At 37.5% G+C, this 27192-nt stretch overlaps 1 protein-coding gene across 1 annotated transcript in view; it reads left to right on the top strand.

The window, feature by feature from the left end:
• FREM1 (FRAS1 related extracellular matrix 1) overlaps positions 1–27192 on the top strand; it is a 379269-nt gene that overhangs the window by 159649 nt on the left and 192428 nt on the right. The window contains 2 exon segments of the mRNA XM_053702577.1: positions 6863–7071; positions 12050–12143. Coding sequence (XP_053558552.1) covers positions 6863–7071; positions 12050–12143 — 303 coding nt within the window.

Below are 27192 nucleotides of genomic sequence, written 5' to 3'. Positions count from 1 at the left end.
GACTGTAATGTCCCTTTAAGACACTATAAAATACCCACCGTCTCTATCATGATACAATACTAGTTGGTTCTGCATGGTTCAATTTGTGAGACTTTTCTTATTGTTGTTACCTTGTTTGCTACCAATGATTTTATATCTATCTATCTATCTATCATCTATCTATCTATCTATATATCTATATATATATATATATAGGCTTACCAGAAGTCCCACTTTTACTGGGATTGTCCCTGTTTAGAGGCGCTGTCCCAGTGTCCCACCCAGTTGTTCATTCTGTCCCAGTAGGGTTGCCACCTCTGGGTTTCAAATCATGTATCCGGGTTTAAGACCGCCTGAAACCCAGGTACATTATTCAAAATGACTGCACTATGACTCTCCAGCATAGTTGGATGCTGGTACGTTGTTGCATACAGCCCTGCTTAGCTTAGAGTCTATGTCCTTCAAAGTTTATATTTAGTAATACAGGCTGAGTGAGCAGCATAGGGTTTTTTAATTTTGTAGGGCTACTTGGTTTATTTTTCTAAGAATTTAACACCCCCCTTCGACCCCTGGTGACATCACCGGTGATACACATTTAGGGAATCATATGAGTATGAACAGGAAGTGCATACAGGCAGGATTGGCGTAGATCTTGCTTTACTTCATGCAGAATAGCATTTTGGCTGTAATCTTCCTGCATTATGGTATAGAGTAGCCTCTTAAACAGGTTTAGCAGGTATGTGTTTCTTTTTACTTATTTCATTCAATGTTGTATTTATGCCTTATCAGTATCCAGTTCTCTTCCTTAATTAGACACATAAAACACATATTACACTGCAGATATTAAATTGTGTGATGTATATGCTTTTCACTATTTTATGAAATTGATAATTATGCTTGATGTTTGGCATTATTTAGAATCTGAGATTTAGATGAATGATTTATTTGCTCATGTTGTGTATGGGTTGCTATGACAACGCAATGGTGCCTTTTTCACTAGGGGGTGGTGTTATGGTCTATTTAAACTGTGTGATTCACTTGTTTGACTGAGGAAGGGTAGAGTATCCACAAAATATTACGCATATAAAAGCTACTACTTTAAAAGGACCCAGTTTCACCTCTAAAAATTATGGTAAGCATATATATATATGTGTGTGTGTGTGTCATTTTTTTTTTAAAGGGACATAAAACAGGTTGAGATCTGTGCATATCCTAAAAGGGCTAATTAATTAAAAATAGCTTGCATAAAAATTGTTTAAAAATTGCTGGCAAGTATTTTAAAATAATTTTCAAAAATAAGCAACATGAATTACATAGCTAAGCTGCCTAGAGCAGCCAACTCCACCCCCACCCCCCTTATTAGTGTTTAGATACAGGCATTGTATTTCAACTGAGTTCACAGCTTCTAGGCATACTCCAGCAGATAATCCCTAAGCACTTTTGCATTATACCAAAACAACGATTGATAAAGATACAGCTTAGAGGCCTATTTATCAAAGCGTCAACTGAAAATGCGCTTGAATTCTGCGTCGTAGTTGTCGCGAGATTGATGCGCCGTAGTTATCAAAGCATCAAGATCGTAATAATTAGAATTTTGTGACGTAACATACGATTCGCCGGTCTCGATTTGACGCAGATCGATGTGAATAGAAAACCCATTGAATTTAAGAGTAATTCTGTGTATTCGCCCTCCTATTCGACACAATTTGAAGCAGTCAAGAAGTTATCAAAAAATTAATAGTTACGCTCGCGTCTTATCCGACGCAGCGTACCTAGTTTTCAATTCGCCACCCTTGAGGTCGCGGATGCTATAGAAGTCAATGGGAATCGGAAAACACTGAAATCTTATGTTCGATGCTGCGAGAGAGTGAAGCATATCACTTAATAAAACTCAATTTAAAACATTATTAAATATGTATACCCTTCAAAAATCAAACAATATTATTGCTCCACATTTGGTGCACTAGTAGATATAGGGATAAAAATGAAAAATACATTACTACTGATGGATTATGCTACAACTTTGTCTCTCATTACAAATCAAGGGGATTTCTACATATCTTTGCCCCAAACTTGTCGCACTAATAGATATAGAGATAAAAATGAAATAAATACACAACATAATATAGCTAACTTCCTTTTTATTTATTTTTTTTAAATCTATGTGCACCATGTTTAAGCCATGTAATAGAAGTCCCACTCTCCACTTCGCGCCATATTTGACGCAACACTTTTCGCACCAATTATGACGCAAACTCCTAAATAACCCACACACTAGTGAATTTTTCCACCACGTTTGATTGGAATATGCATAATCACATGATTTATGACATCAGCCAATCTGATTCAAATATATATTATAAACTATCACTAACGAATCAAATTTCTCAATACCAGGACCGTCTTTAACACAGGGCAAAAGGGGCAGCTGCCCAGGGTCCAGTTTCTGTTGAGGGGCCCAAGAGTAAAAAAAAAAAAAAAAAAAATATTTTTTTTTTTTTATGGTTCATACCAGACTGCTGATGTGACATGGGGAACACATACATTCAATCCTAATACTGTCACAGTCAAAAGTACTCTGTTTATATATATATTTTGTTTAAATGTGCCAGACCGTGCCGGTGTCATGTGACATGCCAAGCTTTTGCCATGTGCTGTTTTAGATGTGCACTGTGCAGCACTGAATGCAAAGCCTTAACTTGGTATCCAGCCATTCCCACTGCATCAGAAAAGGTCCTACTGGGGTTACCACTGTTACCAGGTCACTGCTCTGGTGGTGGGGATTGTTTCTGGGTAGGGCTGACTGTAGGCGCATGCAGCAGAAAGCTGGAGCGGCAAGGACGTGAGGATTTGAGCATCTGTGCAGCTGCATACACTGCTCTCTTCAGTCTTGTGTGACTCATCCCACACTGTATCCATGCAGCCTTGGACAGACAGCATCCTGTCTGCTGGTCCCTTTAGCCCTGCTCTTTCTGCTGTGGCCCTAAGATCAACTAACTGAAGTTTGTTAGGGGAACAGTGCTTTGTAGAAAGGTGTCAGTGGGAAGAATAAGTGAGTGCACACACGCCACTCCCCATGCAGCATTGTCTAGTGCAGGGTGAGAGGGAACTTGTTCCTAGCAAAGAAGTGACATGTGCTGCTGTGGCTGATGTATAGTGTCATGCTGATACTTCACAGATTAATGTAAGTTTTATTTTTATAGTTTTTGTTTTCTCTCTGTCTCAGATTTTACAGATTCCCATGGTAGTTCTGCTGTTCCAGTCAGTAAACTTATTTTTGTCTGCACCTCCATGCTTCCTCCTCAGTCTTTACCTTGCTTTGCTCCTGTTGGCTGCCCTAAATCTCTTCAACCAGCTAACCTCACACTAGAATCACATTCAAAAGAATATTAAATGAATCCACAGTGGAGGAATTTATATATTTATTTACTTATTAGTTCTGCTTAGGTCCAGTTTCACATATTGCAATGTATTTCAATTTTTTTAAATGATTAGCCCAGCAGTGGATGATCCACTGCTGGGCTAATAATTAAAAAAAAAATTGATTTAGTTGTTTTTTGGGATGTTGGGGTGGAGAGCGAAATTGCATGGGGTGGGGGAGGGGGGGCCAAGAAAATTTTTGCCCAGGGCCCAGTCAATATTAAAGATGGCCCTGCTCAATACTTCTGTCATTGATCATTCATCAGAACTTGTAAGTGCCATTTGTTACATTGTGTATTATACTTTGAAAGTATGTATAAGGGAAATTAGTATTGAAGATAAACATTGATGATGACATTAGGACACACAGTGTAATATTTTAGACAAGGATTTTAAAATTCGAATTTATGTTTGTTTCAATAAAATCTTAAGCTGATAGCTCAAAGGGATAGCCCACCTAACTTCAAACTGTCATGATTCAGATACAGCAGAAATTAAATTCAGTGGGGGAGGTTTGTGGAGGTGGCGCCTACGGCTATCTGCTTTCAATAATAATAACGGGGAACAAATTTATTTCTAAGCAATTATAGCCTAACTAATCTAATGTATAACCATAATAACTTATATAGCATTTATAAACAGAATTCATACCATTTCATATGATAAAAAATTGTGTATTTATTACAATATGTAACAAATAATACGTCTTATTATGAATACAGAACTGAATACAATATAATAGTAATGATACACCAGTGTACAACAATTTATTGTTTTGAAATACAATATTAATGTAAAAAAAGTATAATTTGACACATAAGGCTCTGAAAAAAATGTGTAAAAATAAATCTGCAAAAATAAAAACAAAAAGAAAAATAAATATAAAAAGAAAAATGCAGCAAAACATGAAATTAAATTCACCTCTTTACTGTCATGATATGTTCAGTGTATATCTTCCTTCTCTTGATTTTTTTTTCCAGTAAGAAATGTCATCTTATATGCCAGGCCATTTTATAACACCTGTGTAGGGGTGGTTTTAAAAATAGATTGCAATCAGGAGGGGTAAGACAAGTGCAGAGAGAAATCTGGCCCAGCTCTTAAAGGGACAGGAAACCCCAAAATATTATTTCAAGATTTGGATAGAACATACAATTTTAAACAACTTTCCAATTTACTTCTATTATCAAATTTGCTTCATTCTCTTGTTATCCTTTGCTGAAGGAACAGCATTGCACTACTGGCAGCTAGATGAACACATCTATTTAGCCAATCACAAGAGACAAATGTGTGCAGGCACCAATTAGCAGCTAACTCCCACTAGTGCAACTTAAATTTTCACTTTCCTATCCCTTTAAAATAGCCATAGATTTCAAATAAATACATATGATACTCTGATTACATGTTATATTCGAAATTATTACAATATATACATATAGTGGTATAAATAAACACAGAGATATGACAGACAACATTGTTTAGAACAAAAAAAGGAACTTCGGGACATGTAAATATGTTTGCAAAAGATTTCCGACATGACACACACACACACACACACACATATATATATATATATATATATATATATATATATATATATATATATATATATATATCTCATACCTCCCAACATTTCAAGGGACACACTCTTAATTGGACATTTAATAATAGATTCTTTAAAACTGCTCTCTGCTTTCCCCAATAATATTCTAGATTCTGGCCTTTAAAGTTAGCAAAAATGCATAGTAACACACTACATAGCATACACTTACACATGCAGATACACAAACACTACATACCATACACTTACACATGCAGATACACACACACACAATACATTGCATACACTTACACATGCAGACACACACTAAATGGCATACACTTATTCAGGCAGATACACACACACTACATAGATAGAATACACTTATACATACAGATACACACACACACTACATATCATACACTTACACATGCAGATACACACACACACTACATAGCATACACTTATACATGCACACACACACACTACATAGCATACACTTATACATGCACACGCACACACACACACGCACTACATAGCATACACTTATACATGCAGATACGCACACACACACTACATAGCATACACTTACACATACAGATACACACACACACACACACTACATAGCATACACTTATACATGCAAATACACACACACACACTACATAGCTTACACTTATACATGCAGATATACACACACACACACACTACATAGTATACACTTACACATGCAGATACACACACACTACATATCATACACTTATACATGCAGATACACACACACACACACTTTTACATACAGATACACACACTACACAGCTTACACTTATACATGCAGAGACACACACATACACACTAATAGATACAGATAGACACACACACTACATCATATATGGGTATCTGTAACTCATTGTATGGGGTCCTGGGGTTGGCAAGCACATTAGCTGGCAGTCTGAAGCTGCCACTGTTCGTTACCCTGGTGTTAGTACTGCTCATCGAATGAAACTGAAGGCATGCTAGTATTATCACCAGGGGTAGACGTCATCACTACCAGGGGTTAGAGGTCATCATTACCTGGAGGTCAGAGGGTATACAGCCTTCCTACTCATGCTTAACCCACACACCATTACTTTTCCACAAGGAATCTTACAGGTATATAACCCTGGGAGAGAAAAGCCAGTTGCTTCTGAGTATGTGCCCAATAGAATAAAAAAAAAAAAAAAAAATCAGGACTGTCCAGTGAAAATCAGGACAGTTGGGGGGTATGATATAGATATATATATATATATATATATATATATATATATGTGTGTGTATACACATACTAAAATATGTATGTCCAATCTTAAAAAGAATTCTAATAATTCACTCTCCACTTTGCACCAAATATGTCGCTAATTGCTATATTCGCAATTAGTCCTGCTCAGAAAAAGAATACATTTACACTATATACAATAATGTGCTAAAGAGAATTGTGCTTGTTCGTGGACAGTATTGAAATGGTATAAATAAAGTTGGGAAAAGCCAGAATAGCCGCAACATCGATGACTGTTAGTTAACACCAGTCCGATGCTCTTCGCACCGTAGTTGACGCACGTGTTTTTGGCTGCTTTTTTGATAAATAAGGAGATCGTATTCAGATCCGCAGCCGCGATGTTTGATGATGTTTGGCGAGCGTATTGACGCCCGCGAATGCAACATAGTTAACGCTTTGATAAATAGGCCTCTTAGAAGGAAATGTGTGGGGGGAGTTAGAGCTTTACAATTCAGAAACTAAAAAGAATGTGTTAATGCTGAGGCACTGCAGTATAAATTTGCAGGTAAAGTAATGAAAGTAAATATTATTATATTTTGTCACTATCCCAACTTGCTTTGTCTCCCTTTATGTTCTTTTAGTAAATAATTTGTTATTATTGTCACTTTTAGGTGTCTACATATGATTTGCAAGTTGAAGAAGGGGGCTTTAGCCAAATTACAATGGACCATATCCGCATCACTGATAGGGACACAAAACACGATCATATTGATGTTCTTTTACAAAGAGCACCATTGAGAGGAGAACTTCAGCTGCACGGATCTGCTATGAGTGAAGGGGACCGAATCAAATTTTCAGATATCAGCACATTAAAAGTTAGGTTAGGATTTAGCGCTGCTCATGATTTTTAATGTAATAATTAATTATTTTTAAAATGATCAGACATTGGGTTCATCACAATCTTTCCAGTGTTTTTGACCAATATTTTCACCATGATTTTGCAATGATCACAATCCCAAGTTGCTTTGGTAACTAAAAAAACCCTCAGCCGTGAACAGGTTTTTATGCCAGAATACAGGTTTCACTGTTTTTGATAATGATGACATTAACCAAAAACAGTTTATTATGAATACTGGGAATTTCACAACCTTGCAAGATTTCTAGTACTCTTATCAGATCACGACACAAAATACTTTGGGCTAGATTACAAGTGGAGCGCAAAATATTGCGCTCCCCTTAGTAATACCAGTGCACACAAATGTGCACTGGTATTACAATTTAGGTGCAATGCAAACTCGACCTCGCATTCGCATTCCACATAAGCATTGAGCTCACGAGAGAACGCTTCCATAGGCTCCAACGGGAGCCTTGTTCTCATGCCGTGTCTCAGAACCTTGTGCAGCGAAGGGGGTAAGTCACGCAGCAAATTTAAATATATATGAATATATACATATATATGTATAGAGAACACACAGTTCCACATAGACCACAATGTAAAGGCACTTTTCAGTGCTGTTTTTTTCTAACTCCCTGAACTGCCAACTAACCCCTAAATACTGTAAAGTGAAGTTTCTGAATCATGAAAAAAAAAAATTTGTGTTTCATGTCCCTTTAAGGACAATTTCATAGTGTTGGCATTAATGTGGAGAGGGTTTTTCTGCATCGAATGACATCCTTATTATATTTTTAAGAGCTCTTAACAGGGCTGCTGGTCCTTACAATCACTTTATTAGAAGATGTCATCCCAGCACCCCCCCCCCCTGGGTATACAGAAAACAACAAAACACCACTGGATGCTGGATGCTTTGGATAACCAAATAATGGAGGACGTTTATAAAGAAATACAAGCCCTGTTTGCAGCTTTAGAAAGAAAGATTCTCAACCAATTTGAAGACCTAACTAATTAATTCAGCCCAACGCAGACCATGGGGCTGAACTAATAACAACAATGGAGGAGTCGGATAAGGCGGATGAATGGTGTGCACGCGCTGTGACTAAACCATTCCGTTCAACTTCTCCAAGCGGAGCCACAACCCATGCACCTCCACAGATCCTGAATGCCTCCAGCCTCTTGCCTACATATGGGCCGGGGGATGCGGCCGGCCCCCGAGTGGAGAGAGGAGGTTATCTACAAGCTTTGGAGGGGAATTTCATTGGATACACTAGGGGCAAGCAGAAGCCGGATCCCCGCCTGGACGGCGATTCTCAAGATGCATCTATAGCCCATGGATCCCAGTCTGGCTCGCTCTTGTAAGCTGCTGGTGCAATGCTGAATACGGAGAGCGTATTGCTCTCCGCATTCAGCGAGGTCTTGCAGACCTGATCCGCACTGTCGGATCAGGTCCGCAAGACCTATGATAAATAGGCCTCTTAATCTCAATCATGGAAAAAAAATGATGGGTTTTATGTACCTTTAATGTGTTAGAGCATTTTATTATTGTACTGTTGCTTACATTTAACTATCTGTTTAACCTCTATAAAGTAATAAAACTCATAGTTAAAGTCAACTCCAGAGCAGCAATGTATTACTAAGACTTAGCTAAACACATTGGACAGAAGGCGTATATGTACAGCCACAAATCAGCAGCTCCCAGTAATGCATTGCTGCTCCTGATCTTACCTAGGGGTGCTCTTCAACAATGGATACCAAGAGATCAAAGTAAATTGGATATTGGAAGAGTCCAGCAGTTTGTAGATCACCTTCTTAAGAGCTGACTACAACAGTGCAACTCTTGGCAGGGCCCTCTACCCATTTGATCCCTATAATTGTTTTGTTGTACTCCCCCCATTTGTCTATAGCGCTGCGGAATCTGTTGGCGCTCTACAAATAACCGATAATAATAATAATGGAAGTAAATTGAAAAAAAAAAATCTTAAAATTGCTTGCTCTATCTGAACCGAGAAATTATTTAAATTTCATATCCCTTTAAATTTATAGCCCACAAATGTAAATGTCCACAGCACTAGTAATATTAAAAATGTCTTTTGTCAATAAAGAAATTTTTAATTATTAATGGTGCTGACAGTGGACATTTACATTTGTGGATTATTGTCAGGTGGAATAGGCAGTTTCCAAGGTCTACACGAGCACAGGATTTCTTTCCAGCAGCTGTTCCAAACACGTAAGAGTTTAAATTTATAGCAGTATATTTAACATCAATGCAGATAGTCACTGTGATTGAGACATTTTAAAGCCATAATTGCAGTGTTAGGTGGGTCACAAAGAAAACTGCTCTTCTTAAAGGGACAGTCTACTCCAGAATTGTTATTGTTTAAAAATATAGATAATCCCTTTATTACCCATTCCCCAGTTTTGCATAACAAACAGTTATAATAATATACTTTTTACCTCTGTGATAACCTTGTATCTAAGCCTCTGCAGACTGCCCCTTATCTCAGTGTTATTCACAAACTTGCATTTTTGCCAATTAGTGCTGGTTCATACATAACTCCATGGGAGTGAGCACAATATTATCTAAAAGGCATAGATAAACTAGCACTGTCTGGCTGTGGAAAAACTAATAAAATGCACTGAGATAAGAGGCGGCCTGCAAGGGCTTAGAAACAGGCAGAGATTTAGCGGTTATAAAGTATATTAATATAACAATGTTGGTTGTGCAATGCTGGGAAAAGGGTAGTAAAGGTGTTATCTATATTTTTAAACAATAAAAAATAGTACACTGTCCCTTTAAGACTCAAGGACTCAAGTGTAACTTAATAGCCTTATAAAAAAAATACATTCCTAAAAACATTGCAGCACTGTTCTTCTATAAATCCAAAACAATCTGCCCCAATTTTTTACTAGGACCCTAGAATAATGCCAACTACTGCCTTATATGGAGTTTTTCCCCGTACCTGGTTTATAAAAAGCAGTAAAATATTTAAAGGGACAGTTTACTCCAAAAATTGTATTGTTTAAAATGTTAAATAACCAAGACTGTTATATTAATACACTTTTTACCTCTGTTATTACCTTGTTTCTAAGTCTCTGCAGACTGCCCCCTTATCTAGGTTCTTTTGACAGACATGTAGTTTAGCCAATCAGAGCTGACTCTTAAATAACTCCACAGGGGTGAGCACAATGTTGTCTATATGATACACATGAACTAGCAATGCCTAACTTTCAAAAACTGTCAAAATGCACTGAGATACAAGGCAGTTCAACTGCTTAGAAATTAGCATATGAACCTACCTAGTTTTAGCTTTCCACAAATAATACCAAGCGAGCAAAGCAAATTTGATGATAAAAGTAAATTGGAAAGTTATTTAAAATTGCATGCCCTATCTGAATCATGAAAGTTTAATTTTGACTAGACTGTCCCTTTAACTTACTGCTTCTAAATTAATTTATTCTCCCTCTACCCCCCTGGGCCTTTTTCATAAACCATTTGTTATCACTGCAAGTATTAATTTCATATCCACTTTTCCTGATCCATACCCGATTGTTATAATGAATAAAGGGTACTGGAAAATTGGAAAATCTGAATAAATCAAGGAAGATATACACTCCCCGGCCACTTTATTAGGTACACCTGTTCAATTGTTTGGTAACACAAATTGCTAATCAGCCAATCACATGGCAGTAACTCAATGCATTTAGGCATCTAGACGTGGTGAACACGACTTGCTAAAGTTCAAACTGAGCATCAGAATGGGAATGAAAGGGGATTTAAGTTACTTTGAATGTGGCATCGTTGTTGGTGCCATACGGGCTGGTCTGAGTATTTAAAAAACTGCTGATTTACTGGGATTTTTATACACAACCATCTCTGGGGGTTTACAGAAAATTGCTTGAAAAAGAGAAAATATCCAGTGAGCGGCAGTTGTGTGGACGAAAATGCTTTGTTGATATCAGGTCAGAAAAGAATAGGCAGACTGGTTTGAAATGATAGAAAGGCAACAGTAACTCAAATAACCACTTGTTACAACCAAGGTATGCAGAATACCATCTCTGAATGCACAATACATTGAACCTTGAAGTAGATTGGCTACAGCAGTAGAAGTCCACACTGGGTGCCACTCCTGTCAGCTAAGAACAGGAAACTGTGGCTACAATTTGCACAGGCTCACCAAAATTGGACAATAGACAATTAGAAAAACGTTGCCTGGTCTGATGAGTCTCGATTTCAGCTGCGACATTCAGATGGTAGGGTCAGAATTTGGCATAAACAACGTGAAAGCATAGATCCATCCTGGCTTGTATCATTGGTTCAGGCTGCTGGTGGTGGTGTAATGTTGCGAGGGATATTTCTTGGCACCAATTGAGCATTGTTTAAACACCACGGCCTACCTGAGTATTGTTGCTGACCATGTCCATCCCTTTATGACTACAGTGTACCCATCTTCTGATGGCTATTTCTAGCAGGATAATGCACCATGTCACAAAGCTCAAATCATCTCAAACTGGTTTCTTGAACATGACAATGAGTTCACTGTACTCCAATGGCTTCCACAGTCACCAAATCTCAATCCAATAGAGCACCTTTGGGATGTGGTGGAACAGGAGATTTGCATCATGGATGTGCAGCCGACAAATCTGCAGCAACTGCGTGATGCTATCATATCAATATAGACCAAAATGTCTGAGGAATGTTTCCAACACCTTGTTGAATCTATGCCATGAAGAATTAAAGCAGTTCTGAAGGAAAAAGGGGGTCCAAGCCGGTACTATCAAGGTGTACCTAATAAAGTGTCTGATGAGTGTAGATCATTGTGTTTCTATTTAGATCACAATGCATTCAGAACTTTACACCATTATTATCTGAATGTATGTATACAAATGAAAATGTATTGTTACTGATGTAGTTCCTGCAAATGCAATATGTAGGAAAACTAACTGATCTCTCTCATTGCTGAAGGTACCAGCATGATGGCTCAGAGACGAGGCAAGACGATATCCTGTTCACAGCTACAGATGGTGTTAATTCAGCTGAGTTTATTCTAAGAATCCAGGTCAGTGACACTATTTTAAAGGGAACACTAATTAAGAGATAATATAGAAAGCATAGAATTGCCTTTTTATATGCTTTAACAATTAGTTAGCTTTATGAAAGCAAAAGCCATGATCTTTAACCATGCTGAAGGTGTGCCTTTTTCTTGTAATACATTGCATTTCATTATTTGTTGATTTAAAATTATTTACAGGTTTAATCATTGTACTTTAGACTGCACTGGGTTCCCAATATATCAACAAGTTAAACTGGGTAGTCATCATTAGTTCTATTATCACCACATTCCCTCTAAGAATGATCCAAATAATAACTATAAATGTCTTGCTTATGAGGCCACTGAAGTGTAGGATTCTTAGAAAGTTAATTGAGATTGACAAAGATGCTGTAACTCTAAAACTTATTTCAGTGCTGAAGTGCTCATCTTTTCCCCTTCCTTGCAGTGGGAAATTTTAGTAGGGGAGTGTCATTGTCAAAATGAAGAATATAAAAAAGCTTAGAAAGTGAAAGCATTGCATGAATAATTCTGAACTTGCATATATAATTCAATCATGCTATGTCTTTAAAAAACAGATCAAGCTCAGATAATTGTTGAGACAACCCTGATTGGTCAGTCATATGACAAACAACTGAGAAAACCAATCATACTTCAGCCTTGGTTCTTGCATTACTGTGGAAAATTCTCAGTTGTAAGATGCTGAAAGACAACATATATATATAATATGTTTTGAGTAGAGCTATAAATTAGATTTAGTTTTGCTTGTACCATTGCTTTAGTTAGTGTAAAGCAATTTCAGTCAATAAGATGGCATCATAGTACAAAGAGACTTGTGGTTGGTCAAGACCTTTATTCCTCGTTTTACTGTTATTGGTTAGCTAGAGATCTGTAAAAAAGGAACTGAATAGAATTATTTATTATTGTCTAAAAATGAAAAAATATAAAAAAGAAGGCATTTATTTTAATTTTAATTTACATGTTTCCACTAAGTAGATTTTCACATCACTTATATAGTAGGTGTAGTTTTTGTTATACATTTTATCATAAATATTGGCTGATGTATTAGCTGTATAATTTGCAGTATGCTACATTAAAAGTGATCTTTAAAGAGAATTCCACAGACATTCACAGTGCCTCTAGAGTATTTACCAGCCTCCAAACTGCTGTTGACTATCAAGCTAGAAGCTATATGAATCTCTTACAGTAAATACAATACCACACATGAACAAGGGCATTGTGTATTCTGAAGCTCCCTCCCTAATCTCTGATAAATCTGGGTGATGATATCTGATATAGAATTCTGAGGCTTTATCATCAGAACAGAGTGGGGACCTGGAATACCTCTGGCTGATCACACTGTTCATTAAAAAAACATAACAGCAAAATTCTGATAACTTTCTCCTATGCTAATATAGAATATAAATTCTGCAGAAATTGTTGGGACAGTGTAAACCAGAAAATGACCTAACAAGTGATTTTTTATTTTGTTCTTGTATCTTTTGTTGCAAAGCAGGCATGTATGCTTAGGAGCAAGCCAATTTCTGAAGCATTATTTGGCATCAGTTTTGCAAGAATGTTATCCATTTGCAAGAACACTATATGGCAGCACTATTTCCTGCCATGTAGTGCTCCAGATGTCTACCTATGTATTCTCTTCCACACAGAATATTATGGGAACAAAGAAAATTTGATTATAGAAGTACACTGGGAAGTTTTTAAAAATTGTTTGCTCTGTTTGAATCACAAAAGAAACTTTTTGGGTTTCATATCCCTTTAAGCTGGAGTAAATCAGATAAATAACAGTACAGTGTTTTAGCTCATAAATAGACCAAAGATACTGGGGCCTATTTATCAAACCGTCAACCGCAAATATGCTAGAATTTTGTGATTTAACATACGATCCGCCGGTCTCAGTCCGACACAGATAGATGGTTACGTCTCTACAGATGTTCTGAATGCAAATTCGCCACTATCTGACTACTTTTGCTAGTTAACAAATTCCTAGCAGGTACGCTTGCCACTTTTCCGGCCCAGCGTACCTGCTTTTCAATCCGCCGCCCTGGAGGCGACAGATGCCATACGAATCAATGGGAGTTTTAAGGCAGCGAAAGCTCATGTTTGCTGCTGCCCGATATCCCATTGATTCCTATGGGAGAATAAAGTAACATTTACACCTAACACCCTAACATGTACCTCGAGTCTAAACACCCCTAATCTGCCGCCCCCTACACCTCCGCAACCTACAAAAAGTTATAAACCCCTATTCTGCCGCTCCCGGAGCCCACCACAACTAAATAAATGTATTAACCCCTAAACCCCTGGCCTCCTACATCACTACCACTTACTAAACCTATTAACCCCTAAACCGCCAGCCCCCCACATCTCCATAAACTAAATTAACCTATTAACCCCTAAACCTAACAACCCGCTAACTTTATATTAAATATTAACTCATCTATCTTATAATAAATTTAAACTTACCTTTAGAATTAAATTAAACTATATTAAACTACTAATTAACCTATTCTATTATAATAAAATTAAATTAAACTATATTAAATTAATAATTAATCCAACCTAACTTTTAAACTAAAATTACATTAAACTATATTAAAATAAAAATTAATCTAACCTAACTTTTAAACTAAAATTACATAAAACTACAAATTAAAATAACTATATTATATATTTAAACACCTAACCCTACTCAAATAATTTAAATCTACACTAAAAAAGTACTGTTACCAAAAACTAACAACTAAGTTACAAAAAATAACAAACACTAAGTTGCACAAAAAAATAAACACTAAGTTACAAAAAATAAAAAAGAAATGATCAAAGCTTTAAACTAATTACACCTAATCTGAGGGCCCTATGAAAATAAAAAAGCCCCCCCAAAATAAAAAAAACCCTAGCCTACGATAAACTACAAATAGCCCTTAAAAGGGCCTTTTGCGGGGCATTGCCCCAAAGTAATCAGCTCTTTTACCTGTAAAAAAAAAAAAATACAAATACCCCCCAACAGTAAAACCCACCACCCACACAACCAACCCAACAAATAAAAAGCTAACTAAAAAAACCTAAACTCTCCATTGCCCTGAAAAGGGCATTAGGATAGGCATTGCCCTAAAAAGGGCATTTAGCTCTATTGCAGCCCAAGTCCTATTCTAAAACCCACCCAATAGACCATTAAAAAATCCTAACACTAACCCCAGAAGATTTACTTACAATTTTGAAGATCCGACATCCGATCCTCCAAGAAGCCGGGAGAAGTCCTCAATGAAGCGGCGAAATTCTTCATCCAAACCTGCAGTAGACTTCATCCAGACAGCATCTTCTATCGTCATCCATTCGGCGTGGAGCGGCTCCATCTTCAAGACATCCGACGCGGAGCATCCTCTTCTGACGACGACTACCGATGAATGAAGGTTCCTTTAAATGACGTAATCCAAGATGGCGTCCCTTAGATTACGTTTGGCTGCTAAAATTCTATCAGCCAATCAGAATTAACGTTGAAAAAATCTTATTGGCTGATCCAATCAGCCAATAGAATGCGAGCTCAATCCTATTGGCTGATTGGATAAGCCAATAGGATGCAAGCGTCCCTTAGATCCAATCAGTCAATAGAATGTGAGCTCAATCCTATTAGCTGATTGGATCTGCCAATAGGATGAAAGCTCAATCCTATTGGCTGATTGCAACAGCACAATAGGATTTTTTTCAACCTTAATTCCGATTGGCTGATTCTATCAGCCAATCAGAATCTAAGGGACTCCATCTTGGATGACGTCATTTAAAGGAACCTTCATTTGTCGGTAGTCGTTGTCAGAAGAGGATTCTCCGCATCGGATGTCTTGAAGATGGAGCTGCTCCGCGCTGGATGGATGAAGATAGAAGATGCCGTCTGGATGAAGACTTCTGTGGGCTTGGATGAAGACTTCGGCCACTTAGTTGAGGACTTCTCCCGGCTTCTTGGAGGAGGGATGTTGGATCTTCAAAACTGTAAGTAAATCTTCTGGGGTTAGTTTTAGGATGTTTTAAGGGTTTATTGGGTGGGTTTTAGTTTTAGATTAGGACTTGGGCTGCAATAGAGCTAAATGCCCTTTTAAGGGCAATGCCCATCCAAATGCCCTTTTCAGGGCAATGGGGAGCTTAGGTATTTTTAGTTAGCTCTTTATTTGGGGGGTTGGTTGTGTGGGTGATGGGTTTTACTGTTGGGGGGGTATTTGTATCTTTTTTTACAGGTAAAAGAGCTGATTACTTTGGGGCAATGCCTCGCAAAGGGCCCTTTTAAGGGCTATTTGTAGTTTATTGTAGGTTAGTTTTTTTTTATTTCCATAGGGCCCTTAGATTAGGTGTAATTAGTTTAAAGCTTTGATAATTTATTTTTTATTTTTTGTAACTTAGTGTTTATTTTTTTGTGTAACATAGTGTTTGTTATTTTTTGTAACTTAGTTGTTAGTTTTTGGTAACTTAGTAATTTTTTTAGTGTAGATTTAAATTATTTGAGTAAGGTTAGGTGTTTAAATATATAATATAGTTATTTTAATTTGTAGTTTTATGTAATTTTAGTATAAAAGTTAGGTTAGATTAATTTTTATTTTAATATAGTTTAATGTAATTTTAGTTTAAAAGTTAGTTTGGATTAATTATTAATTTAATATAGTTTAATGTAATTTTATTATAATAGTTAGAATAGGTTAATTAGTAGTTTATTATAGTTTAATTTAATTCTAAAGGTAAGTTTAAAGCGGGAGCGGCAGGGTTAATAACTTTATTAGAGTGGTGGCAGTGTAGGGGGCAGCAGATTAGGGGTTAATAACATAATGTAGGTGTCGGCGGTATAGGGAGTGGCAGATTAGGGGTTAATAACATAATGTAGGTGTCGGCGGTATAGGGGGTGGCAGATTAGGGGTTAATAACATAATGTAGGTGGTGGAGGCAGTATAGAGGGTGGCAGATTAGGGGTTAATAACATAATGTAGGTGGCGGCGGTATAGGGGGTGGCAGATTAGGGGGTATTAACATAATATAGGTGGCGTTGGGCGCCGGGAGCGGAGGAATAGGGGTTAATAACTTTATTAGAGTGGCGGCGTAGTCGGGGAGCGACGGGATAGGGGTTAATCAGTTTAGTATAGTGTGGGTGCTTAGTGACAGTATACAAATAAAGCTGGGAAAAAAGCCGAAGAGCAGCGAGATCGATGACTGTTAGTTAACAACAGTCCGCTGCTCATCGCCCTGTACTTGGTGCACAGCTTTTTGACAGCTTTTTTGTTAAATATGGAGAAAGTATTCAGGTCTGCGTCGAAGTTAGGCGATGTCAGGCGAGCGTATTGGTGCCGTCGAATGCAAGTAAGTTGACGGCTTGATAAGTAGGCCTCCTTGTGTTGAAAGTAAGGAAAAGCAGAGCTTACATTTTTGGTAGCTGCTGGAACAAATGCCTATGAGTAAAATCTTCCATAAAACTTTGCTAGCATCTTGTTAACATATTAATGTTTCCTGTTTACTTAAAATAGAAAACCTGAAAGCTCAGTTAGGGCACAAAAAACATTAGTTGTTTATTAGTAACAATACAATTGGCTTGTACATGAAGGAGCTGACTTCATCTAAAGGCCAGAACATTCGTATGACTTTTATATTACAAGCTACACAGCTAATAACCTCTGAAGCTTGTGATTAATTCCATGTGGTGATTGTAGCACTTCTGGGTATAAATCTATTCTTTTTGCAAATACATTGCATGTAATGCTTGTTTAGAGGCATAAACCTAGGCTCTCTTAAACCGTACACTGAAATATAACCATATTTTATCAGTTGCATTGGTAACAGTCTTGCTACAGTGCTGAATAAAATAATAATAATAATAATAATAATAATAATAATAATAATAATAATAATACAAGAAGTTGACATTTTGTAACTATTTTAGCAAACATATTTTAAAAACAATGTTGATGTATATATATATATATATATTTATTTATACACACACTGCACATGATTTAGAAAGTATCATGTTTGGTTGTGTTTCATATTTCGTCTAATTGCTTTCTTTTAGCCACAAATTGTAACTATTAATTGCTAAATAAATTTCATATTAACACAAAAGTATAAGCAAGTCACTAAAATATTAACAAGTAAAGTAAACATCTTGAGATTTTAATATAAACTGTTTAGTAAAACATTTTTGCAATATACTTTTAATATTTATTTTGGTCTCTTCTCATGTAATTTATATCTGAAAATCACAGCTTTTCTAAATCTCAGAGATGGAAATCCACACTAAGAAATTTCTCAAGGCTAAGTCTGCTATAGATAACAACTGCAAGAGCCTGTGCCTTTTATACTAAAACTAGTCCTAAAGCCCGTTTAAACGGGCCATTTTTTGCAGTACAGCGGTCCCACCCCTTGCTCTCTCTCTCTATCCCCCCTCTCTTTTGCTCTCTCTTTCTCCCCTCTCTTTTGCTCTCTCTTTCTCCCCTCTCTTTTGCTCTCTCTCTCCCCCTCTCTTTTACTCTCTTTCTCCCCCCTCTCTTTTACTCTCTTTCTCCCCCCTCTCTTTTACTCTCTTTCTCCCCCCTCTCTTTTGCTGTCTCTCTCCCTCTCTTTTGCTGTTTCTCTCCCTCTCGTTTGCTCTCTCTCCCCCTCTCTTTTGCTGCCTCTCTCTATTCTGCGCTCTCTCCCCCTCTCTTCTGCGCTCTATCTCCCCCTCTCTTTTGCGCTCTCTCTCCCCCTCTATTTTGCGCTCTCTCTCCCCCTCTATTTTGCTGTCTCTCTCCCCTCCCCCCTCTCTTTTGCTGTCTCTCTCCCCCCTCTCTTTTGCTGTCTCTCTCCCCCCTCTCTTTTGCTGTCTCTCTCCCCTCTCTTTTGCTGTCTCTCTCCCCCCTCTCTTTTGCTGTCTCTCTCCCCCCTCTCTTTTGCTGTCTCTCTCCCCTCTCTTTTGCTGTCTCTCTCCCCCTCTCTCTTTTGCTGTCTCTCTCCCCTCTCTCTATCCCCCCTCTTATTCTCTCTCTATCTCTATCTTTAGTGTTCTCTGTCTCTAGACTCTTAGCAGCCGCCATGGCATCTGGCCCCGCCTGAGTCACGCCCGACCCCACCCATGTCACCCCTGGTAACATCCATGTCGCACCCGCCCAGCCACGCCCACATCACACCGCCAGCCATGCCTACTCCACCATGCCAGATTAGTTGGAAGGCCAGGTGTGTTTGTCCTCGCGCGCAGTCTCTACTGCGCATGACAGCTTCGGACAAACACTTTGCCTTTTATTATATAGGATAAGGACCATGGCTCGCTGTCAGTCTGGATTGTTTACTGTATCTTTAAAGGGTCAGTCAACACCAGAATTTTTTTTGTTTAAAAGGAAAGATAATCCCTTTATTACCCATTCACCAGTTTTGCATAACCAACACAGTTATATAAATACACTTTTTACCTCTGTGATTACCTTGTATCTAAGCCTCTACAACCTGCCCCCTTATCTCAGTTCTTTTAACAGACTTGCATTTTAGCCAATCAGTGCTCACTCCAGGGTAACTTCACGTGCATGAGCTCAATGTTATCTATATGAAACACATGAACTAATGCCCTCTAGTGGTCAAAATGCATTCAGATTAGAGGCAGTCTTCAAGGTCTAAGAAATTAGCATATGAACCTCCTAGGTTTAGCTTTCAACTAAGAATACCAAAAGAACAAAGCAAAATTGGAGATAAAAGTAAATTGGAAAGTTGTTTAAAATTACATTCCCTAGGGGGAGTGGTTTCCGGAGGAGGAGCTAACTGCACACACCTGTGTGTGATTACCTTCCAGTCCTGCAGCTGCTGGTGGAGTTTCTCGTGCCAAACCCAGGGACCTGGGTAGCTTCTTGGATAGCCTGTATCAACGCTCCTGGAACCAGACAGTGGACAGACATCCCACTGTGCTGACATTATTAGTCAGCTTGCAAAAAGCCTATACCTTGGGCTTCCTCTTTTTATATATATTAGAACTTGTGATATAACTTCAAAGAGGAACAGAGTGCCTCCCTCCCCCACCGGTGCTGCGTGGGAGGTTGAGGCTATCTTTATACACTCTCTCTGCTATACTGATAAACTGCCTTGAACCTGGCCCTAATTACCTGCAGGATAACAGCAGATTCTCTCCATACCCTTTCCTCCCCCACCGGTGCTGCGTGGGAGGATAAGGCTATTTACATATATCAACACTGCTGCACTAACAAAGGACCTGATGTTTTTTTCCTGACTCCTGCCCTGAGTACCCACAGCAGCGCGGCGGACCCCCCACATACCTTCCTCTCCCCCACCGAAGTTGAGAGGGAGACAGAAATCATCCGTGAGACTGAGCTGAAGTGTGGTGGCGGAGCCGCATCTTCAAGCAGGGAGCGATAAGTACTCGAAGCGGCTCTGCTCGGTGCCGGACTGAAAGCTTGCTGGAGAATCCCCCCTCCCCCACCGGTGCTGCGTGGGAGGTCGGGGCTGTGTGTAGCTAGCCTGGCAGTTGCCGCTGAGATCTCCCTGTGCAGCGCCTCTGCATATCTCTGCTCTGGTTCCTCGAGACGCTGTGGGTAAGCGCTAAATTAGGAGGTGCTCAATCTGGGAGCATGTTTTTCTCTCTTCACCTTTTTTTTGGGGATACCAACCAGAGCTGCATGTCCTGGGGAACACTGTATGGATCCTGGTAAAAATGCTATGGAAGATGGCTGTATAATTAACCCCTCTAATAGGTATCAGCAATTTTGGCATTTTCTCATATTGAAGGCTCTTTCTGCCCACCTACCTGGCTATTAGTTGAACGCTGATGCATAGAATGACCCAGGTAAGGTGACGAGCTGCATACATACAAGAACTGGCTGAACTTTATTAACTATATAAAGGAACTTTTTTTTTTTTTTTTTTTTTTTTTCATTGGCTCCTTATATGATTCTTTTTTCTGCATATGATTTGTTTGGCACATTTAATTTTATTTAACTATATTACTTGTCGCTACAATTTTTGTCATATCAATGTATTGAGCAAATCTAGGCAAAAATGTTAATGCTTAAGAATGTGTAAAATGTGCATAGTATGTAAAAAGACATTGTACTTTCTCCTCTAAAAAGTGAAACATTCTCAGGGGAGAGAGAAGGGAGAGGAGAAGGGGAGGAAAAAACTCAAAGGTTATTGAGTGTGAATAAGGAATTAATAATTCAATACCAGAGAAATTTACTATAACCTTTTTCAGGATATATTACCCATTATTACTGCTTGGAGGGAAGGGCTATATAGAGATAAAAGATCCTCAGTTATATTATCTAATAACTCTTTCCTAAGAATAAATCTCCTACGTTCCCTGAAAATAAAATACTATCCCTTACTATTGGACAGGGAGAAAGTTTATATAGAAATATAAAGATCATTAGTTAAAACTACCTTATAAATTTTCTTTAAAGAAGAGATATTTTAACTTCTCTGAAAATAAAATACAAATGAAACTGACTGAACCAGGATATAACTAGGTCACTGTGAATATGTTTGCTTACCTATAAAATATACTGTATATAATTGCTGGAATAATATTTTCTTGGATATAAATCTAATTAAGAAATTGCTGTTGCTGCTTTCAGAGATACCATTTCCTTTATTGTGTCTTTTGAAGATTAGCAACAGTAAGACAATTAACAAATTGGCATAAAATTGCCTAACATTAATAACGTCCCTGATCTCTGCATCCCTGGCTGGATCTAAATAACACGATTTAATTCACAGTTTATTATTTTTCCTTTCTTTCCTTTTTTTTTTTTTTTTTTTTTTTTTTCTCTCTCCCCTTTTCTTTTCCCTCACTTGGTCACAATAGTGCACATCCCTATCCTCACTTGTCTATTTGAGAACGCTTCACCTTCTCAAACTTAACTCTAAAATTAAGTTCACTCCCTGTATTGATCTTCACTTAGATAAATTGCCTCACTTCAATTTTTTTTAATTCTCTTTTCTTTTCTGGCACATGGATAAATTCCTTCACACCTCACCCCGGAATATTTCTCCAGCCATGGCAGCAAGACAGAGAGACAGAAAATTGAAGGGTAATCAGGAGCCTCCCACAGAAGCGCAACCAACTATGTTAAATGTACCAGTTGTACAAGAAGTAACCAATATTCACAGCTTAGTCGCTAGTATATCTGATGCGCTCTCTCCTAAATTTGAGGCTCTTAGAGCTGAAATCAAACAAGATTTTCTTTCTCTGACACAAGAGGTTCGTCAATTCTCCAATAGGCTGCAGGAAGCCGAACAAAGAGTTTCGGACCTGGAAGATCTAACAATAACGCATAGTTCTAATCTAGAAGGTATAAATAATAACGTACAGAAAATTCAAAACAGATTAGAAGATCTAGAAAATCGTTCTAGAAGAAATAATATAAGAATTATAGGCCTTCCGGAAGAACAACAATATGACAATCTTGTTAATTTTATATCAGAAACCTTGCCTACAATTTTAAAGATGCCATCTACCCTATATCCCATCCCAGTGGAGAGAGCGCACAGACTTGGTCTACCTCGCTCAGGCAATAAAGATAGAACTAGGCCTAGGCCTGTTATCGCTAGAATATTAAATTTTCAAGACAAACTTACCTTATTCCAGCATTATCGCAAACAACAGCCTGTTAAGGCTGGAGACGCTACAATCCTTATGTTTCAAGATTTCTCCGCTGACACTGCAGCAAGGAGAAGGGAGCTTGCTCCTATTTGTTCCAAATTGATACAAAAAGGGTACCAGGCAACCATAATGTACCCCTACAAATTAAAGGTTAAAGTTGGGGAAGTCGCACACTTCTTTGAAGAAGCTCAACTGGCTGAGAGCTTCTATAACACACTGGGTTCCTAAGCTTAATAACAGCAATATTGAATATCTGATTATTAGACTGAGTGTAAGCTATAGGTTTTTGCTTATGGGAAAGACCGTGTCTCTTCTAGACGTGAGTCCTAGGACCCAACCCCCACCTGTGCGGAGAAAATTTAGGTGTCTAATTTTAAATTATTATTATTATTTTATTTTATTATTATTATTTTTTTTTTTTTTTTTTTTTTTTTTTTTTTTTTTTTATTTATTTTTTTTTTTTTTTTTTTTTTTTATTTTTTCTCTTTCTCTCTTCTCTTTCTCCCTTCTTAATGTATAAATGAATATGCTGAATAAAAATTGTAAAATAGTATCTTGGAATGTAGGTGGTATATCTACCCCTATAAAGAGAAAAGCAATCCTTAATCACCTGCGAAAGATCCAGACTGACATAGGTTTTATTCAAGAAACCCATTTATCAGCTGAAGAATCTTTAAAACTTAAATCAACATGGGCAAAAGAAATCTATTTTGCACCTAGTGTTAAGAGGAAAAGGGGGGTAGCAATTCTAATAGGAAAGAAAATTGATACCGAAGTCACACATTTTGAGGCTGACATCGGGGGGAGATATGTACTACTGAAAATAAAGATTGCCCAGAAGATGTATACATTATGTAATACATACGGCCCTAATGTATTTGATCCAAAATTTTGGAACACTTTGCAGACCAAATTATTATCCTTCACGGAAGGCTCTTTAATTATGGGAGGAGATTACAATATGGCACCACAATGCCCGATCGATAGGCTAAGACATAATGTCAAACAGTTAAAACAAAAAAAAGATAATCTAGAGGGTAAGATGTTTAAAAAAATAATGCAGAACTTAGCACTGCGGGATATCTGGAGACAGCAAAATCCTTCTACTCAAAATTTTACCTGTCTTTCCAAGGCGCATAAGACGCTCTCCAGAATCGACATTTTTCTAATTGATGAACGTATGGTGATGAGAGGGGTAAAAACAGATATAGGACCAATATTTCTTTCAGATCATGCACCGATTGTACTTGAGTTTCAGCTTTCACATTTGTATTCTGCTGCAACACGTTTCTTTTTTCCCTACTATCTGACGACTGAGGTAAAATTCAAGAACTGGCTTATAAATAGATATAAGGAATTTGTACATTTTAATAAAGACTATTTAAACCGCCCTGAAGTATTTTGGGACACTGCAAAAGCAGTAATGAGAGGCGAAATAATTTCATATAGCTCAGCCCTGCATAAGAAAATTCGATCTAGAGAAAGAGAATCATGCCAATGTTTAACTAACACTTATAATCATTATCTGCTTGACAAAACCCCCTTAAATTGGGCAAAATACGTTAAAGCAAAAAATGAAAGGGATACTTTTGTTTTACTGCAAGAAACTCAAAAGGAATTAAAAATGCAGGCTAAGCTATATAAATATGGTAATAAATCAGGTAAGATGCTGGCCAAATTAATAAAAAATGAGAAAAAACAACCAATCATAGACAAATTGTATAATAAAGGTCTTCAGCTTTCTAAAGCCGAAGACATACTAGCTGCATTTAATGAATATTACCAGGAATTATATTCATTTAAAACAAGTGATACGCATACATCTGATGACTTTTGGAGAGATATCACGTATCCTACTGTCACATCAGAAATGGCTGATAGCCTCAATGTCCCTATTTCCATAGAAGAAATAGAGAAAGTAATATCCAAGCTTGCCTCAAATAAAGCAGCAGGTCCAGATGGCTTGCCTAGTGAATTCTATAAGATCCTGATTGGTGAAGCCACCCCACATCTTTGCACGCTCTTTAACAGCTTCTTTATTAGTGGTAAAATGATCCCCTCTTCATTTACCAATTCTTACACAACTTTGATATTAAAAGGCAGAAAAAACCCTGAATACAAGGAATCCTACAGACCAATTGCACTGTTAAATTCAGATTACAAAATTCTTACTGCAATTCTAGCATCTAGACTTCAAAGACCCCTCTCAGAAATTATACATACTGATCAAGCAGGTTTTCTAAATAACCGCAACTCAGCCTCAAAAATTAGGGAAGCCCTATTGGTGACAGAATATTTTGAGGTACTATCTAATTTAACTAGCGGGGGGGAGGACATACCTGACCTTGCTATTATTTCCTTAGATGCTGAAAAAGCCTTTGATTCAATATTTTACGAACATATCAAAACATCGTTAAGACAATTTGGCATCAGAGGTAATTTTCTTGAATTTATCGAAAATCTATATAAACACCCATCTACAAGATTGATAGTGAATAACAACATTTCCCCCTCTATCTTGTTAGGTAGAGGAACAAGGCAGGGCTGTCCTCTTTCCCCGCTCTTATTTAATATTTCCATTGAACCTCTAGCAATTAAAATACGCCATCATTTGGATGGTATAAAAATTCGTAACTGCGAAATAAAAATCGGTCTGTATGCTGATGATCTGCTGCTTTATTTGGCTAACACCAAACTGAACTTACCAAAACTTTTTCAGATCTTGGAACAATTTGGTACATTCTCTGGATACAAAGTAAATATGACAAAATCAGAGATAGTGTGGCTCAGGAAAAATAAAACTTCAATATTAGAAACTCCTTTTCGCCAAGTAAAAGATTCTTTTAAATATCTAGGGATTCATATTCCGACAAGGTCCGTAGATCTCTATACATTGAATATACCCCCAGTAGTAAAAATGATCAAAGAAAAGCTTTTGTTATGGCAAAATCTCCCAATATCACTTTCTGGAAGGATTGCCCTTTTTAAAATGGCTCTTCTTCCAAAACTTTTATATATACTTCAAAATACACCAATAATTCTATTAGGTAAGGATATACGTTCAATCAATACTTCACTTATACAGTTCTTATGGCAGAATAAGAGGTCAAAGATATCTCTTATGAAACTTTCAATACCAAGAAAGGATGGTGGTCTTGCCTTACCAGACATAAGGCTATATAACCTCTCCTTTCTGGCTCGTGTCGTAACAGACTGGATCTCATCTAATAACTATGTCTTGAATAATTATCTCGAGACCAGTGTCTGCTACCCATATTCTCTATCTGCATTAATACACTTAGTACCTAAAGAAATCCCCTCAGAAATTAAACGATTTAAAACAATTCTTAACCCACTTAAAGCTTGGCACAAGATAGTAACCTTTCTTTCAATTAATAATAGTGCTACCTGTCTTTTGCCTATAATAGGTAACCCTATTTTTCAATCAGGATTGCATTCCGAAGTCTTTAGGAAATGGCATAATCGGGGGTTAACCAAGGTATACCAAATAATTGATAAAGAGAGAAAATATATCAAAACATTCCAGGAATTAAAAAGAGATTTTGATTTGCCCAATAAAGACTTCTTTGCGTATTTGCAATTAAGGCATTTTGCACAGGACCTAGTTAAGAAAGCTGGTTGGGAATGGGGACTAGGTAAACTCGATGATTGGCTTGCTCTAACAAGAAATGGTCATATGTCAATTGCACCATGTTATCACCTTCTGGGTACAAATAAAGGAGAACCGGTACTGGCAAAGATTGACCTCTACTGGAATACAGCAATCCCTCAGAGTAATATTGAGTCTAAAACTATTCAATTGTCAATTAAAAAAATTGCACAAGTAACGCTCTCTGCAACTTGGAGGGAGGCACATGTTAAGCTCCTTCATGGGGCATATTTTACCCCCGAGAGAGGTTTCAAATGTGTGAATGTAGGGTTTAATAAATGTCCTAAATGTTCGTATCAGGCAGCTGATTTAATACATATGTTTTGGTATTGTCCAAAGATTAAAAATCTCTGGGCTAGGCTCGAATACTGGCTAAAAAAGGTGCTTAAGATAGGCTATGTCTCTTTGACAATATATCAGATAATACTCTGCCTTAAGGAAGAGCCTGGTAAGCAAACTGATGAAAAAATAATAATCTCCGCTATTCTTGCTACCAGGTATTTAATCTGTAAGAAGTGGAAAAGTCATGCAATGCCAAGTATTACTGAAATTAAAAACTGCATGAAAAAACAATGCATTTTAGACCAGAGAAACGCGGATATAAATAATGAACAAGACATTAAAAGGTTCTTTGATAAATGGGCTGCCTTCTTAAAAATCTTTCCGGCTGCAGAAATAGATTATATAATCTTCCCCTTTAGAAATACAGAAATTGTTCTATTAGGGAACTGGTAAAGCTTCAGGAGGAAGAAAGTGAT

This window comes from Bombina bombina, chromosome 2 (assembly GCF_027579735.1).
Source record: "Bombina bombina isolate aBomBom1 chromosome 2, aBomBom1.pri, whole genome shotgun sequence".
Taxonomy (NCBI): Eukaryota; Metazoa; Chordata; class Amphibia; order Anura; family Bombinatoridae; genus Bombina; species Bombina bombina.
Note: the sequence above shows the minus strand (reverse complement) of the source record. Positions and strands in the feature narration are given on the sequence as shown.